This window comes from Temnothorax curvispinosus, unplaced genomic scaffold (genome assembly GCF_003070985.1).
Source record: "Temnothorax curvispinosus isolate PA1 unplaced genomic scaffold, ASM307098v1 QBEX01010444.1, whole genome shotgun sequence".
Classification (NCBI taxonomy): Eukaryota; Metazoa; Arthropoda; class Insecta; order Hymenoptera; family Formicidae; genus Temnothorax; species Temnothorax curvispinosus.
This window is the reverse complement of record NW_020220224.1, coordinates 872,682-891,080: the sequence shown is the minus strand read 5'-3', so window position 1 is coordinate 891,080 and position 18,399 is coordinate 872,682. Positions and strand designations below refer to the sequence as shown.

The following is an 18,399-nucleotide window of genomic DNA, read 5'->3' as shown; positions in this document are numbered from 1 at the left end:
GTTTTCTTTTTTCATGAAAATCTTCATTTTCCTCCACTAATTTGTATTCTACTGTAATTATGTTGATTTCAATGGACATATCGTGTTCTCGTTAACGAGTAATCTTGCTTTTGTCTAATCGGATTTACTAATAATTAGTGAGACGTCCAAATAACAAGCATAATGATTCATTTCAGATGGATGCCATGTCAACTGAAAATTGAAACAAATATCTGCAGCGGCGATTACGATGGCATTATTCTGGTGTCAGGAAGTGCCCCTGGATCCAACGAGCCGGAACCCTTCAAAACCGTCCTCTACGCCGCGGCCCAGATCGATGCCGCACTGGGCGTGATCGGCGCGGTTTTGCCCATCAATTTGCTCGCAAAAAGGTTCATTTACAGCCCAACGGGTCCGCTTAACATGGATTATCACGATGTGCGGAGTTTTGCAGAGGCAGCCACGAAGGGAGTAAAACGGTAATTCTTTTGTATAATAATTCCATATATGCTTTTCTTTCTCTTTCATTTCTTTCTCCAGTCTTTTTTTTTTTTAATACGAGCACTACAGTAACAGAACCGTCGCATTATTTACACATGTTAGTATATGTATTATATCGGCATGTGTCATCGGTATACCGCGAGATATACTTTTTACAAAATTAAATAAAAATCAACGCGAAATCGCATATCACACGATTTTCATGTTTATTTTATTTATACAAAGTATTGTATTATTATTATTGTGTCAAGTATTTATTAATGTTATATGTATAATTATAATGTAATAAATAAGTTTCGGATTTAGACAAGATTCGCAACTATTTTGCACAGTGTACGACACAGTCTCAACTCTTCTTTTCTTTTTTTTCTATACGAGGACTATTGCCTTTTTTCGTGATCGTTATGATTTGACATAATCAGTAAAAAAGGACGCATACAATAAATACTGCTCGACAATTACACATGTAAATAGCTGGCATATTTGGCCAACTTTGGTCTAGAATTAAATATATACTCTACATTATACATATTGTCTTTAGATCTTACAAATTTCGGATCTGACACTCCTAGGTAATTGCTATTACGGGCTAACAATTACTCGTTAATTCGGTGCTTTATATGCTGTCGGTGAATTAAATCATGGTTGCCGACATAGCTAGATAAGTCTTGGTTATCTGTCGTTTTGAGGGGAGATGAGAAATGCTCTAGCGATGACAAAGGGAACAACGTACAATGGCACGACGCTATTATAAAGCAACGCCGCGCACTTACCTTGCCATAAATGTCTGTTTTTAATTTCAGTTTAACAAGACTTCTACATGTTTGTCGATTCTTTATCGATAAACGAATCAACATTTACTGCGAAAATTTTTTCGCAAAATATTTTTTCAATTTCTTGATTCTTTAACAATGTATAATTATTAAAAGTTCAACAATATTTTTAATCTCTCTGGTATTTCTAATAAGCATTCTTCAACTATATAAGGGACACTTTACTAAATTCCACAATCGAAGCGCGCAAATTCCAGTGTTTTTCATTGTCCGGGTATAATTGGATTTGGCGAACATACCCAGAGGAAGTGACGTTATATCTACGTTCTTATGTCGGCAATTTGCATATATCCGAAAAAATCACCGCATTTTTTCGAGTTTTTTTTTTTTAATTAATCGAAATCGGTACCGGAGTAATTAATCAAAGGCTCTTGATTGTATGTTTACAATTTCGAACATCTTCTCACCCGCATACCGAGTATTCATTCACTACAGCAACACGATATGGTCTTGTAACGAAACGAACCACGAACGATTGTGAGCATTTTGTGTACTCCAATAGCTGCATAGGGGAAACGCAATGATGCGCGAACGAAATTCCGTGCGAGCCATATGCCTGCCTGTCCCGAAATACGATTGAAAAATGAAATTCCTGTCCGCTTGGCGTAACTGTTTTTTTCACGCGGCAGTAGTGACGTTAACGGAAGATTGGCATGGAGAACGTTCCACGCTAGGCGAAAAAAATTGGAGACCGTATCTTGTAACGCATATCAGTGTCGCAATATTTTGCCTTAATGATATTTTTTGAGTTTAGTCGCGACTTTGGACTTTGTATAATATCAAAAGCTAGCTGATAAATAAGATAAACGTCATACTAATATCACTCCGTATCACTATATCTAAAAAATATAACGATTTCAACAAGTGTTTAAGGTATATTATTAATAATATAAGCAGTAAACAACAAAGTAATTAATTAAAAATAAATAATAAAAAATTATAAATTATAAAAATATGAAAAATTATAAAGAAGATTATTTTGAAAACTTAACTAAATATCTAATAAAATTTTTTATTGTATTTATGTGAATGTAACCAAATTTTGCCTAAAGCTCATAAACTCTTGGATGCCAGCTTGCCGTTCTGTACAATTATTTGTAAATACAATTTGCTTACACTTGCAATTTATTTTTCTCCTCGTGCAAAATTTCGCAGTATTCTCTAGAGGAAACTCGTTGGAACCTACGAATTTTAATCTTTTAGTCTGCATTTTAATTATTACCAATGTTTTCCGCGAACAAAACTGCTACCATGCTCCGTTACACACCTGAGCAATAACGCAGTATTTGCAGTCCTTTTGAAATCTCGGAATAATAGCAGTGCACGGTTCTACGCGACATTAATACCAAACTCAAATCAGAAGTACTTTGTTGAATCGAGAATAGAATGAGAGATTTGAGAACCGCGATATAACGAGAGTTTCTCGAAATTGCCAAGTGCGAAATATCGCACGCATCGGGAACGTAACGAAGTTTAAACACGATAGTGATATACTTCGGGAATAGATTAATAGTTCGTGATTCACTCGTGCAAGAGTGAAAGACATCCTCGGCTACGTGGTTACGTTTGTATTACATCCGACAAGACGAAAATTGGACACGAAGGAAGCGAGAATGGCCATTCGTGTCTCGGGGTACTCAATGAGAACCGCACCTTTCCCCAGAGAACACATTTCTCTTCTCCCTTTTTGCATGAACGTTCATCTCTTGAAGTGTAGTATTACTGCAAGTTTTATGATAGTAATGTTATATTGCGTAGATTACGACAATCACCGAACATTGACAATATGTCTACACTGTAATTACGGTCAGCCTTCCTCTCAAGTGTGCATGTCTTTCTATACCTTCGAGTTCCGTCTAGGGTATCTCTTAATCCTTTACTAGATTCTTAGATTGATATCCTATTGATCATCAACCTGTCAACAGGAGAGCTTCTTGACCGTTTGAGTTTTCTTCAGTTAATATTTCTTTTTTAATAATATAGAGGGCTATCAAACTTGTGACAAACAAGAGAAAATTCTTACGTTACACATACACACATCACATACGCGCGCACACACATACAGTTTATTTTATATTTATTTAATAATTTTAGATTAGCAATACTAAAGTAAAATATGACCTTACTCCAAAGTTCATTTTATTATATGATTGAATATTAATGCATTATAATAATAATTCATAATTTAACTGATTTTATGACTTTTTGGATTTATTATATAGGGCTTTGAAAGCTGGTGTGAAATGTCCTTTATTGGTGCTACTACCGGATGACCGTTTTGAAAACGTTGAGCTAGTTACGCTTCTTGGTGCTCTGGAGGGTCTTTACGTGGTGAGTTCCGTCACGACAAATTATTCATCATAATACTACCACGTCGAAATATGTTATGATAAGTAGATCATATTATATATTTTTTAAATGTCTTTTACCCTTGGAAAAACGGAATATTAAATGATTTCAAATACTTTCAATAAAACGAAATTTTTATGACTGCATAGGCGCATAAAAATTTATAGTAGGACCAAAATAACCATTAGTTTTATTATTAGAACCTCAATGCACGAAGATGTTTAAGGAAAGAATCTCAATTACCTCACTTGATTTAATTCAGTAAAAATAGCAACCACAAATTTCCCACTTACAACGATTGTTAAATATGGAAAAGTTGAATCAATTTAATATCTCAAAATAACGATTAGTTATTAAGATATTAGAATTTAAAAAGACAAATCGGAAAAATTGCTGGCTAAAATCGAGAGAATCAATGAGCGAACGTTATTCAATTGTGCCAATATATCCGGTTAAGGTATTTCGCAGATAGTTGGTACAGTTGTGGTTATACGAAAGCCGTTTAAACCAATCAAACAGATACAATACAGCTTTGTGCGCATCTACATTGGCAGAATAGGAAGCCTGTAGTTGTATCTGGAAGGAATTCATCTCCGTGTTTCAGCCGAGTTTGGTACGCTGCGGTCTGATTGGCTACCCCCAAGTTGCTCACCATACTCTAACTCTAGTAAATCCGTCTACCTCGCCTCTAAACTAAATTGCTACTGTGATCTTAATCCATAACTAATGACTGTGCGGGCCGCGCGACGCAATTCAACTAATCCATGATATTTTACAGAAACAGAATTAATTCCGCTTCATTAATATCCGATTCATTCCCAATAAGACTCGATTCGCGAACGGCCACAATCGAGCAATTACTCGAATAATATGAACCTTCGTCCAGAATAATCATTATTTAATAATTATGAGAAGTTAGGGCACGCGGATAATTTGCAACCATTTGCGTTTCACGACTTTGATACACAAATATCGTAATCCATGCATCAAATGCAGACTGATTAGAATTACTCGGTGCTGGCAGGTCGACCATATCCGAGCTTTCAAAATTTATTTATCTCGGATGCAAATGTATATGTGACGACGGCCAAGCACATAATTATAGTTTTAACGTACGGCCGAGAATAAGACCATAGGGCATAGACGTTTCGATAAACAAGCTCGTTCAACGTCTTGAATAAACGATGGCTCGATGACAGATACCGACGGCAAAGAGTGCGGTCAACACGATCATCAAACAACACCTGCCACCGACAGACTCCGGCACGGGCTGGGCTTGATCGATAAGTGTCTTACAGAGGATATCGGATTGCACAACTCGATTGCAAGCTCCATTGTTCATTAACCTCAGCGCCGTCGCGGTTAATTACGATCGGACGATAGTATCCGTGTTATTATGCGAACTTCGAAGTCGGAAGTTATCCGGCACGAGTATACGTGGCGTGATCGATTTGCGAATCCTATAGTAATCGCTTTACCAGAGCGAGCCGCGCGCGATCGATCATGTCACTCACATACATTCGACAATTAAGCATATTTAATTGGATAGAGCCATTGAAAGAGCTCCTCAATAAACGTTGTAAATACTAAATTTCAGATATCTTGCTATAGCATGTAAGAATAATGACTGATAACAAAAAATTTTTTGTAATATATAATTTGTAACAATATCTATAATATATTAACTGTCTTTACAAAAAAAAATCGCGATATTATTCCAAAAGATTAATTTTCTTTGCGACAATATGACAATTAAAGCGGACTTACTGGCTTTTTGTATTATACAAAATAAAACAATATCTTTTTTAAAAGTAAGAAGTAGCGTTTTGTGTAATTGCTATAAATTTTGCGCTTGAACTATTCTTTTATTAAATTGCAATATCCGATAATGTAGAAACGTTAACCTAGTATTGATTCTTATTCGTCGTAAAATGTTGAAACAGCTGTTAGGTTAGGTTGAAATAAAGCTGTTGAAATAAAGACAAGATCTGGACACTCGTCTCTTGACAAATTAAAGGAGAAACGATAACTTTAAGCCGATAAAGTATAAAGGTACTTGGAAAAGAAGAAGGGCTCTGCGCTTGTGATCAGCGTAGATTGCATGTTAGACAGGACAAGAGATTGCTCTTGGACTATACATCATAGAGAAAACGAATCTTTTGGAACAATGCTGGAATAAACTTTGTTTATTATACAGAATATTTTAAAACATTCTAGATTTAGAAAGTAAATAATATTCTTCAAAAAAGTAAAAAACGTCTAATCAACATATATGTTGAAAAATCGTCTTTATCGGAGATAGAAACCATTTAATTTGGATAAGACAGATGATTTACTTGCATTTTTGCTTACTATAACACTTACTTTTTTGCATAGATCGATTTCCTTCATGTTGCATAAAAAAGTATAAAAATTTAATAATCATAGAATAAATTAAAAAATTAATACTTTACGTGATATTTCACATCTTATGTCACAATTAATATATCGGAATAAAATGATTTGAATATGAATTATCTTGTAAAAAATTTATTTCTCGATTATTTTACTTTAATATTGTTACATACAAAAAATATCATATATCTATGTAGGTATGTTTTCAAAAAGTGAATTATTTTTTTCATTTATTTGATTCATTGGTAATTTGATAACGCCATTCAAATTTTGGATAAAAATAATATATATTTATATTAAAAAATTTAAACCTTTTGTTTAAATATTGAAATATTGATTGTTTTCTGAGAAATAACTACAACAAAAAGTCGGCATAATTAATATTGACACGTATCACTGATCAAACTGCAAATACTAAACGGTGATTTAATTGGATACTACACAGCTAATTTTTATCTGAAAAAAATTGTTATTTCATGCATTAGTATCATATCGGTTTATTTATACCTTTGTTGCGTTCAACTTTAAATCGAGTTCGAATTATTTTTTTCGAGACTACGCGCAACAAACTTTATCTAATAGTGAATGTTCTCGTAATTCGTTGCACATACATAACAGACATTCTTGTCGCGTAAGTTCAAGGACCAAAATTCTAAGTTCGAACCACCAAGGGAGAAGCAGTCGGTCGGGGCTTGTTTGTGGGTGGAAGCGGGATGTAGCAAGAGGTTAGGAGAACGCAGGGGGGTAAGCCGAGTGCTCTGCCCTATCAAGAGTAGCAAATGCCTGGCGTTCCTGAATCCTGGCGGCCGGCGAGGCGACCTAATTAGCGAAATACTCGGGCTCTCCCTCGTCTCCCGTCACCTCACCGACCGCTCAGCCCGCGGCATCGGAGCGTTGTCGGCACCAAGCTCATACGCTTCTTTCTTGATAGTTCCCTCTTCTGACCCTCTTTCCTCTTCTGCATCGCTCGTTCCTTCCATCCGACGCAAATACGAGGCATCGTTTTCCAAATACCAGAAAGCACCCTCGGAATTTCTGCGCCACGTAATCGGAACACCACGTCGTCGCGAATCTCGCGTCGGTCTCTTTCTCGCTTCTCTTATAGCTAGCAGTTTTCCGACTTTTTCAATTCTTTTCACCCGCTCACAAGTTGCACGAACGCGCGTCAGTGACAATGCAAAAAGTCGCCTACGATAAAACGACCCGCGCACGTGTCAGGTCGCGGAATCTTTATACATTTACAGATGAATAATTAAATGCAAATGCATTAAAAAGAGAAAATATTATATGCATTATAATGCTAGGATTTTTAAAGCAAAGAGCAAAGACAATGAAAGTTGGCTTTTGCCGGATGTATAAATCAACTAGAAAATCTTTCAACCGATTTATACATAAGTCCATAAGAGTTATAAGCCCCAACTCCATTATCTATGAAGTGCTCGTTCGATAAGAAGATTATCATACTTAACGTTTTCAGTGCAGACAAATAAACTTCTCTTTCTTCATTAAATCTGATGGCGCATAAAAAAAGTAGTAAATGATGTATAATTTGTGTATAACAGATTTTAAAGAGAAATATAATGTAGTGTACTATTTAAACAGTATACTAAGTGTAAGGCAAACAAAAAAATTTTCTTATTTTTCATTGTTTGCCATAATCGTATCTTAATGATTTATAATCTTCAACCGGCGATTTTTTATATTTTCACAGCCTTTAGAGGTGCGTGAGATATGTCCAGATCGGTGCTACAAAGCGTGTCAACTTGGAGTGTGGAGTCCGATTTGCAGTAAGAAGCTTCAGGGTATCGTGAAACTCGCCTCGGCGCTCGAGAGTGGTAGATACGTCGCAAGGGACATAGGTAAGTCCTGTTCTATCCCAGGCGCACACGGCTCACGGAATTTTATCGAGTAAGTAAAGCAGGTTTTCCTGTCCGCGTGAGAGAAGAGCTCGGGCTCGGGCTTTCGTCGCGAGTTTCCGCTTTTCGCGGAAGAAATAAGCTTTGGTGGGGAAAATCGCCCGCGGCTTTCTATAACTTGTCCAAGAAAGGTCTTTTGGCTCCTGGTTAATCGAGCACAACTCGCCGCTCTTCCAATGTCCAAGTTCAGTCGGAATAGCCCTCGGGAATTATCGAGTTTAAAGTTTAAGTAGCTGGCGATTTGGAGAGAGTTTAAGTGTTCATTTTTTATGTTACGCCTCATGAACAACGTAGAAGGAAAGTACGGAGCTCGTTCCCTGTGGCAATTAATAACAATTGGCGTTTCTGCGATATTTGCCTTAACGTTTCAAGAATTTGTCCTTTATCGTAGCATTTATACTTTATCAAGTATATGGCTTTTATACACACAAACTTTCATTCCCGCCTAACTTGGATATAGAATTTATATTATTTATTCGCTTGCTTGTAGAGCAAAGCGAGGAAAGTGGATAATGCAATTTCGTAAAGTAAACTTTGATGACCTGACCGTTGCCGCAGACTATTCTCTCAGGCTAGTGTCTCATGGAGCGGATTACGCGGAACGGAACGAACGTATCACCAATCACAGGATCGTTCTGATAGAACCCTGTCAAAGATTCCGTCAAAACGGTCCCGTGATTGACTCATTCCGTTTCCGCGTTATCCGCTTCATGGGACGCTTGCTTCAGTCGAGTCCGAATCATTTGCATGTGCCAGAGCAAATAATAAATAATAAGCAGAGCACGAATTTTTTAATATTACTAATCAACACGGATCGGAAAGACATTCACAATTGTTAATTTGAGATATATAACACATTTTTTATATAATTTATCGCAAAATATGTTAATTTCAATTAACATTATATAGTAATATATTAAAATTTATTGAATATTAATTGCAATATCAATAACAGTATTTTTGTGCATATTAAAATTTATTCATTATACTTTTCGATCAAATAAGAATAACAAAGTGCAAATAATTAAACAGCAGTCTTGTGCTAAGCTTGTCAAGCAGTAAAAGTAATTGCTGATGAAAAATATCGTATTAGTTTGAAAATAATTGGCATGTTTTTTATAATAAAAGGAAGAGTTCAATCTATTCAGTTTAGTTTTTCAGTTTCATATCTCAATATATTGAACAAACAGATGCGAAGCTTATTTTCGCAACTGAATTACGTGTGTATATGCATGTGTGTGCGTGCACGCACGTGTATAGATTAATCAAAATAAATTTTAAATAAATTAAACGCGCTACATGAACGATTTAATTACTAACGAAAGTAGCATTTTTTAAGTAAAACTGACAATTGCGGAAACATATCGCAAAGTTTTATCTTTATCGAATAAATTTTATGAGATAGTGAAATATAATCGTGAAATATAAAGAATGGATATTTTGTATCCAGTTATTAAATAACAAATCTATAGATTTTAATATATTAAAAACAAAATCTATTTCTTTAAGACACGCATTTATTCAATCTACATCTATCTATATCCTATTAATAGCCAGCGGCGCTTTTACTTTGTGTTAAATTAGGCGGTGCAGACCCCGAAAGAATGGCGCCCCTGAGAGTAGAGGAATACCTGGCGGAGCTGTTTTGCGGATCGAATATCACGATGCAAGTGGTATCCGATCAGGATACGCTACTTCAAGAATACCCGCTATTTGCCTGTGTAAATCGCGCCGCCTCGGTAATACCGCGTCACGCCGGTAGAATTATATTTTTGACCTATGAGCCGTCCGCCTGCGTCTTAGAGACGATCATGATCGTGGGGAAGGGTGTCACTTACGATACCGGTGGCGCCGACATCAAGTGTCAGGGCATCATGGCTGGCATGTCGAGGGATAAATGTGGCGCGGCCGCCTGTGCCGGATTCATGCAGGTGCTGTGTAGTAATATATCGTCATGCACGGCATTATATGCCATGCTGGAACAATCGCGTTTCACCTCGCGTCTATTAAAATAATATAGCGTTTTAATAAGTTTCCTGCTCGGCAATATATACGAGCTGGTAAATTTTTGAAATGATCATCGTATGCGAACCGTAATTCTATTCCTTATGCCTTATGGGATGGTATAGTGCATTAATGGTCTCGATGCACGCTTCTCTCTCCGGCGTATATAGCGCATCGAGCCTATTACTATTCCTTTGATGCACTATGATCGAGATAAAGACTTTGAACAAATAAATATTCAATCGCTCGCCGCTATAATATCAAGAATCAAAAGTTATCATTTTTTTACACATTATAATTTTTGTTAAAAAGAGAGTTAAAATTTGCGAGAAGTAACGCGATTTCAAAAAATTTAATAATGCACACTTAATTTCATATGTCAAAGTAAGAGCTGTTATGTTAAATATCGTAGGTAGTGAATTTATTGCAACCACCGACGGTAAAGGTCGTCGCCGCTTTGTGTCTTGTAAGAAATAGCGTAGGCGAGAACTCTTACGTCGCCGATGAGGTGATCACGGCAAAATCCGGTGCAAGGGTACGCGTGGGTAACACGGACGCCGAAGGTAGGATGGCTATGGCTGATGCTCTCTATTATCTCAAAGAAATGGCTCTATGTTCCGTGAATCCGCACCTCTTCACGATAGCTACGCTAACAGGCCACGCAGTATTAACTGCAGGTTCGGGATATTCCGTAAGTACCGTCAAGTCACATTTGCTTGTTATGCTTTTAACCGCATTTTAGCGAACGTTAAGATAACACATGCAGCTGCTTGAATTCCTATTGCTCGAATGACGATATAGCGTACCTTTAACGAGAAGAGAGCAAATAATCCCATTGCACTACCATCGCGCGTAATAATAACAAACCTAGACGTTAAAATCTAGGTGCGAACTGGCAGAAACATATACAGACAGTTACGTGTTTGTTGATTCATTGACGAAAGCGTAATTGGACAGGTTTATAAACGATCTAGATGCAGCGCGCGCGCGTTCAGTTTTCTTGTATTATATTGAATTATGAGCGTGATGTGTGAGATAACTTTGTTATCAAAATTGCTCGTAGACATTAACCGTAATTCATCCTCCGGTTATTCTCCCGATAAAAGACATTTTATCATTTATTGATATTTACAAAATTTACAAAAAGAACTTACGTTTATATTCATTGCTATAGATTGCGATGGATAATTCCGTGGCACGACTAACCAGTAATGCGGAAAAACTTCAAGCTTCCGGCGAAGCTATTGGCGATCCATTTGAAATATCGCGAATACGTAGGGAGGATTTTCTCATCCATCAAGGACGTGCGGAAGGTGACGATATTCTTCAGGCACTAAATAAACCTAGCTCCAAAACTCCACGAGGTCATCAGGGACCAGCAGCCTTTTTAATTAAGGCTTCCGGATTGGACAAGGTGACATATGCTTGTTATTATTATTATTATTATTTAAGTTTAAAATGTTTCCAGGCATTATAACATTGCTTAATGATTTATAACTTTTAGCATGGTATTGAGTCAGAGAAGCCGTTGAAATATTGTCATTTGGACGTAGCCGGTAGTGCCGGTGATCTTCCCGCACAACCAACTGGTTCACCGATTTTAACATTAGCCAAAGCATTTCTTTTTGATAAAATAGAGATCAAAGATCCATGATACTAACATAAACTATTTATAATATTCTATGTACACAATATACATCCTGGTATAATATCACATCTTTGACTGGCAATTAATATTCATAACTTGCGCAAAGAACTTTGGATATTAACCGGAAATGCAAATAATAATTAATTAATCATCTCCATAAATCCTTGATCCTCCGAGTTTCCATAAATTGTACAGCGCGGATTTACTTGAAACATAAATGATTACACTAGGGTCATTACAGTACCGGATTTGCTAATAGACACGTGTCTAGGGTGGCAGCAAGATTTTAGGAACGACAAATTTCTAAGATGTCTTTTTAATATAAAATATTGACAAATAAAAATAAATTTATTTTGTTATACCATATTTTAACGATAAGAGGTAAAAATCTATTATTTATTCATTTCGTCAGTAATCCCTTTTTTTGTATAATGAAAAATTTCCTTATGACATCGTGATATTAAATATAAATAGTGACCATAGGCAATATCAGCTACTAACTAGTTAAATCTAATCCTACATTAATAGTCAAAATTTCTCTCAAATTATGTTGCAAATAAATACGTGATATATTATTATATTAATAGATTTACAGTTTTTTTTTAATTTTTAGAATTTTTATTTATTTTGCATTTGTCCGTCAAAATCACCTATATTATTTACTTCATTCTTCCCAACTAAATACAGTGAATCTTTTATGAATGATCGAATTAACGCAGGCATCGTGAGCAGACAATAATTACGGATTAAGAAGCTTTTCCATTACAATAACCTTTAAAGACATTAATTTGCTCTGTATCGCCCTCCTTCTCTCTCTCTCTCATTCCCTCTTTCTCTCTTCCTGACCAATTTTGTATCGATTACAGCATGGAGTTTGTAGCTGTACCCCTTTAAGGTACACGCACATCGATTTGTACGGCCATCTACCTCAGTCTCATTGCATCCCGTATAGCGGCAATCCCGTCTTAGCTATGTCCTATTGCTATCTGATCCAAGGAAAATGTCTGACACTGCGAAATGATCTTCCCTACGAAATGCAATACGTTTGCGAACTCGACTGTAAGCCCGTCTGTATATCGCCCTGCCCGCCCTGCAAAGTTTCCTGTGATTCCCATGGAACGCCTTGTCCGCCGATCACCAGATGCCCCACTTATTCAAATACGAAGTCCTGTGAGCGTCAAGCGCAATCCTATCCACCTGCCCAATCTGCGTCGTTGTGTCAACCCTGTCCATCTAATACAGAAACGATGTACCAGGGAGCAATGTGTCAACCAAATGTCCAAAGAAACGAATTGAACCCGCGCGCCTGACAATATGTCAAGTTACGAGATATTCATGTGATATGAAGATTTATGAGGACCATTTGTGTATGGCGAGTCGTTAATCTCGCTATCGATCGAAGTCGATTTTTACTAACGTTTTATTTGATTTACTTTATAGCACTATGTTATTTGATATAATGTATACATTTGTGAGAATAAAAAATATATTATGGATAAAAATTGTTGTCTCATCTTTTTTTGCCGAGAATATTTCATTTAATTGAAAAAAATATATAATTGTTTTTAAAAATTGCATTTATATCGAATGAGTACTTGATATCTGCAGTCAGTAAGTTCTATATATTTGGTATCAGAAGTCTGGTATATCTAAAGTCAGTGATGTATCTTCAGTAGGTATATACATCTCACAGTATTTTCTATTATCAAAGAATGGTTATATTTTAAGACATAATGTTATATGTTACTAACAGTAAATATATAAAATAATTTAACATTTACAGTAATCCTCATGTATAAATATATCGATTCTTGCATAAAAATGTATTTTACGACACTTGTATACCAATCAATTTCTAAATTAGAGCTTATATGTATAATTATTTGTAATTTTTTGCTCAATAATATTTTTGTGTATTACGGTGAATTTCACTTAATAATAATAAATAAACGATTAAATACAATTATAATTTAATCTCTAAATTTTTATTTTATTCGATTGTCCTAAATACGGGTTATTTACTCATATTGACGATAACATACTGAAAAATCAATATCAAATAACTTGCTTTAATAACGTCTATATATCTGTTTCCAATATTTCTTTTATCTATGCAAAGGATTGTATTATTGCCTTTATGAAAAACACCGATAAAATACTTAAAAAATACATACACGTACTGAATAGTACATTCACATTATCAACTGTAGCAAATTTATGTTAAGTCACTCAAGCTACATGGGAATGTTGCTCTATGCATAAATATATAAAACAATTTCAATAAATATATTAAAGTCATGTTTAGTTTTATCATTGCGTGTCTATCGATGATTAAAACCGCATTTGACAATTACTGAGTTGCTTTATAAGCTTGATTCAAGCAAAAGAATACCGTGGAAGGGAAACTCAATTAACTACTACGTCCTTTCTTAATTAAGAGAAAATGTTTGGCGTATCTCTCGTAGAGATTACTGCGAACGAAACAAACTTCCGTTTGCGTTACCATCGCGCTTGCTTTCTCACGATCGAAAGCCGATCCAAAACTAATCATGGAATTTTTTGCAAAAATATTGATGTTATGTCAGATAAATGATATAAAGACTGACAGAGTACAAATATTTATATAATTTTCGTTAGATTATTAATTAAAGTCTCCTCAAATAACCGTATAGAGATGTAAGCTACAATGAGCGAATTATGCAGCAATCTAGGAATTAAAACAAAAATTACTTAATAAAAAATAATAAAAAATATAAAAAAATATTTTATAAAAATAGATTTAATTTAACGTCATTAATCCGAAATGTCTCATGCATGATTAAGAAAGTATATCAGTTTGATTATTTATATTTTGTGTCACTAATATTAAATATCAATCATTTCATATACATATATGTATATATGACATACGGATATCGTCGTATACAAAATCGACATACGAAAGCGTTGGCCGCGAATGATAGCTCCAGGGATACAATACAAGGGGAAAGAAGCAAGGGATAGTATACAATTCGCAGGCAGTAACATAGTGACAAGAGAAGGCAGCATTATCAGTGCGGTGATACATACGAGTTGACATTGTTTGAAGAACTTGGAGGCAATGCGAGTCACCGATTGCAAGAAGCGCGACGCGAGGTTCGCAAGGAGGTAACATACCGGACGGGAGGGACGAAGGGCGTAGAGGGGTGAAGGAAGAGAGTGAGAGAGGAGGGGGCGGTAGGGGGCAGTGTGGCGGGTTCGACGGCCGGCTGGTGGCCCAGTGACCGGGACCGGTTCCCTCCGCGGTTCCTCCTTCCGCCTTCCTTGCAAACGCACAACTGCATCATCTCGACTCACCTCGCTTCGTCTCCGCCACCGTTCCCCTCAACATCCCTCGTCTGCTCTTTCTCTCCCTCTCCTTCCCACTCTCCCTCTCCGCCTCTCTCTCTCTTTCTCTCTCCTTTTCTGTCTTTCTTCACTGTCTGTCGACCCTCCGCTTACCTCCTTCTCGATCCGACCCGATGCGCGCCTTCGCACTTGCGCCTCTCTCGTCTCCTCTCGTTCATCCGACCGACCGACCGGCCGATCGACCGTTTCTCTCTCTTCATCGTCATATATCCCGTCTCCTCTCGTCTTTCGCACGAAAGAGTTGCCACACGCGCGAAACGGCCCACCGCCTTCTTCGTTCTTCGCTGCTTCTCTCCGTAATGCCAATGCGATGCTCTTCTCTCGCTTGCACCATTCTGCCACTCGCGCTCAACAGCGTCCATCTCCTCCTCTCTTTTTCTCTTTCTCTCTTTCTCACCTTGCGAAGCAGAGGTCATGCCGCGTATTCGCTTCTTCATTCTTCCTCCTCCCTTTCCTCTTTCTCCTGGCTGCATCGCCGCCGTCGTTTCGTTCTCTTCATTTTCTTTGTATCTCGTAGTTCGTTCAGTGATCAAGCCGGCAATACGGGTGGATACGCAACTATTTATCCCACACGACGTGGGCAGTCCGCGGATAGGAAGGACGAAAGCCGAAGATAAACGGACGAATGCCGGTTTTGAATGCTGCGGTGTATCGTAGCATCATCGTCGCGACATCAAAGGGGGATCTTTAAATTCAGGATGGGCCTGGTCGAACACCTTAGTCAAGGATTTGAAAGGAAAAGTAGTTCTATGCAGAAGAAAGAGAAGGAGAGAGAAAGACAGGGAGAAAGAGCCGGAGGGAGAGTTCGTGAAGGAAAGAGGAAGAAACGGAGGAAGAGGAGAGGACGGGGGAAGGGAAGGAAGTGAAAGTACGACGGAGGCCTGTGTTACCAGCGCATCCGAGATTTCGTGCTACCGCCTTTCTTCCGTCTTCCTCGTCTTGTCATCCCTCTCCCCCCCCCTTCCGATCTCCGTCCCTGTCATCGCCACTCCTCTCCGTTTGCGTTCACACCTAACAGTTTACGAGGACTCGCCGATAGTTTGTAGGTTCGCATATAACGAGCGCACCCGCGTACATATACGGAAGGACGCATCGTGGAACGAAGATAACTGGCTATTACATTCGCGGAAGGAAAGTGATTTTCCCAAGGGCGCACTGAGCCCCACCTATGAGAGACCATTCTAGCTTTTTCCTCGGAACACAATTTGGATTGATTTCCATTAAATTCATACCCGGAATTGTACATGACTCTGTATTTCCTCTCACGAAATAATACAATTTACGCAAGAAAGCCCGAAGATAACAGAAAATTTTAGAAAAAAATGCTAATTTCATGATATTTTTTAGATCTTATAAAAACTTGTATTAGTTCTTATAAAAACTTATAAAAACTTCTAGACTCATATTTAAAAAAAATACGATTGAAATCCTAATAAAACTAAAAAATATATATATCCTATTTTACTTTAAAGCAATTTGAGAGGTGTACATATAATTGAATAACTCGTCTGCAATTATACTGATGCTAATATGAAGTCTACGTGCTTACACGTTACTTACACGTTAATGCTAACTCTGCCGTCTAAGATACGTCGTCATTTATGATTAATTGCGATAGATAATACTACTGGCATATCGTCGTCTTTTTGCCATCGATTAACCGTACCGATCGTGATCGTCCATTGCGCGTCTCCCGATCCCGTTCCTTTGGCCTGCTTCCTCGAATGAAAAAGGTAATCAACGAGTGCGAGCAACGCGGTTCCGTAAAGGAGGGCGTCCGTTAGAAGGAGGATGTCGAAAATCCGTTGGAAGAAGCCGGAGGACGAAGGACAAAGCGACGAAACGGGAGGTGAGGACCCGAGTGAGATGTAGGTGAGGAGGAGAGACCGAAAAAAGAAGAAAATGGGCCGTGGTCATTCGCGCCAAACTATTCTTGGACGAATTCGTAACGGTATATTCGATGAGACCCAACTCACGAATATACTTTAGGCACGCGGCCCTTGTCCGGTTGTCTCCGAACAGTTCCATCCAGCGATTCGCCGAGGTTCACCTCTGATATGGGCCGTACGTTGGCTCATACTTTTGGCTCTCGCTCTCCTCTCTCTCTCTTTCTCTCTTCCCCTTCGTAAAGTCAACATGTAGCGAATTGGGCTGCTTCTCAGGACAGTCACGAGACCTCTCGAATATTCTTGGGCCAAATAAAACGTGACGCGAATGGTATGTGTCTTGTGTCAAGTATATGTACGTTGCGGCGGGGTTCCCAGAAATTTGCTCGTTGATAATTGAATATTGCCATAGAGGGGTATGTGCAGGCCGATAACGAAGACTGAGACGGTGTTATTGATTTCGCATCAAATCTCACTCTTATTATCGATATAGAAATCTATCTATCAATATTCCTTCAGAGTTATACGAAGCCAATCATAATCATATACCTCATGAATGTTTGGGATCTACGTTATTCAACGATTATCTTTTCGTGCACTTGACACCGCTTTATTAGACTCGTAGTTCTAAGCATTTCAAACATACTCGACATATTTTAAATAATACATCGCGGAAACTCATCAAATGTTAATAGAAATTTCTCTGGAAATAAAAAATCTTGCAAGACAAGAATCTGCAAAAATCCACGTCCGTCACGCGTCCTAATACACGTGCCTAACTTACAATTAGACTTATTATTAGAACTACGTGTTATTGACCTTTACGCTCAATGATTCGCCACAGGCTAGAATCGATTGTAAAGTAATTGACGTAATTGACTGAATAAATTATTGTGATTCGTGATAGTGCAAATTGCGAAATTGTCTGCGCGCGTTTGCATTATTTATGCTGCTGGACATCTAATCACGCTTCGAGATTATGCGCTTTTACTGAAATTTTAGCGAAATTATTTACTAAAATTATCTCAGACATTAAAAGATGGTTATTTCTATATTTGGACATTTAATCGATTCAAATCAGCAAGCATCAGTAAAGAAATAGTTTGCTCGACTCGACGATACGAATAAATTATCCTAATATTATTATACATAACGCAAGAAACTTTTCATAATCGTAGAAATCATAAAACGTAATCAAAATATTACTTAGATAATGAGTATAAATAAAATCAAAATGGAAATAGAACAATGACATGCAAATCATATTTGTTGTTATATAAGAAAAAACTTTTCATGCAAAGAAACTGCATTATAGGTCATACGTCACCAGTTATACAAAACGATTCAGCATATGGTAGAATCTTTATATGTGCACCGACTGGAAATGCACAGAGAAAGATGCAATATATCCTTCCCTGATTTATCGAGATAAAGTCGCGCTCATCTGAATATCGAAAAGACCGCGTCATCTCGCCGAATGCTATATTACGACGATAAAGTTC

The 18,399-nt window shown here is 37.3% G+C and overlaps 2 protein-coding genes across 3 annotated transcripts in view; both read left to right on the top strand.

Annotated features, from left to right (window-relative positions):
* Positions 1 to 11,706, top strand: part of LOC112460275 (putative aminopeptidase W07G4.4) — a 16,811-nt gene extending 5,105 nt beyond the window's left edge. For both annotated transcript variants that reach the window (XM_025024893.1, XM_025024894.1), the window contains exons 3-9: positions 177 to 458; positions 3,536 to 3,644; positions 7,768 to 7,915; positions 9,557 to 9,903; positions 10,389 to 10,667; positions 11,151 to 11,390; positions 11,481 to 11,706. In XM_025024893.1, the coding sequence (XP_024880661.1) occupies positions 177 to 458; positions 3,536 to 3,644; positions 7,768 to 7,915; positions 9,557 to 9,903; positions 10,389 to 10,667; positions 11,151 to 11,390; positions 11,481 to 11,630 (1,555 nt within the window). In that variant the 3' untranslated portion in view covers positions 11,631 to 11,706. The remainder of the gene's footprint in view (positions 1 to 176; positions 459 to 3,535; positions 3,645 to 7,767; positions 7,916 to 9,556; positions 9,904 to 10,388; positions 10,668 to 11,150; positions 11,391 to 11,480) is intronic.
* Positions 11,707 to 12,469: 763 nt separating this feature from the next.
* Positions 12,470 to 13,114, top strand: LOC112460276 (the record flags this gene model as incomplete). Its single annotated transcript, XM_025024895.1, has 1 exon — positions 12,470 to 13,114. A coding segment is annotated over one exon (465 nt), but the record flags the coding sequence as incomplete, so codon positions are not given.
* Positions 13,115 to 18,399: the final 5,285 nt, after the last annotated feature.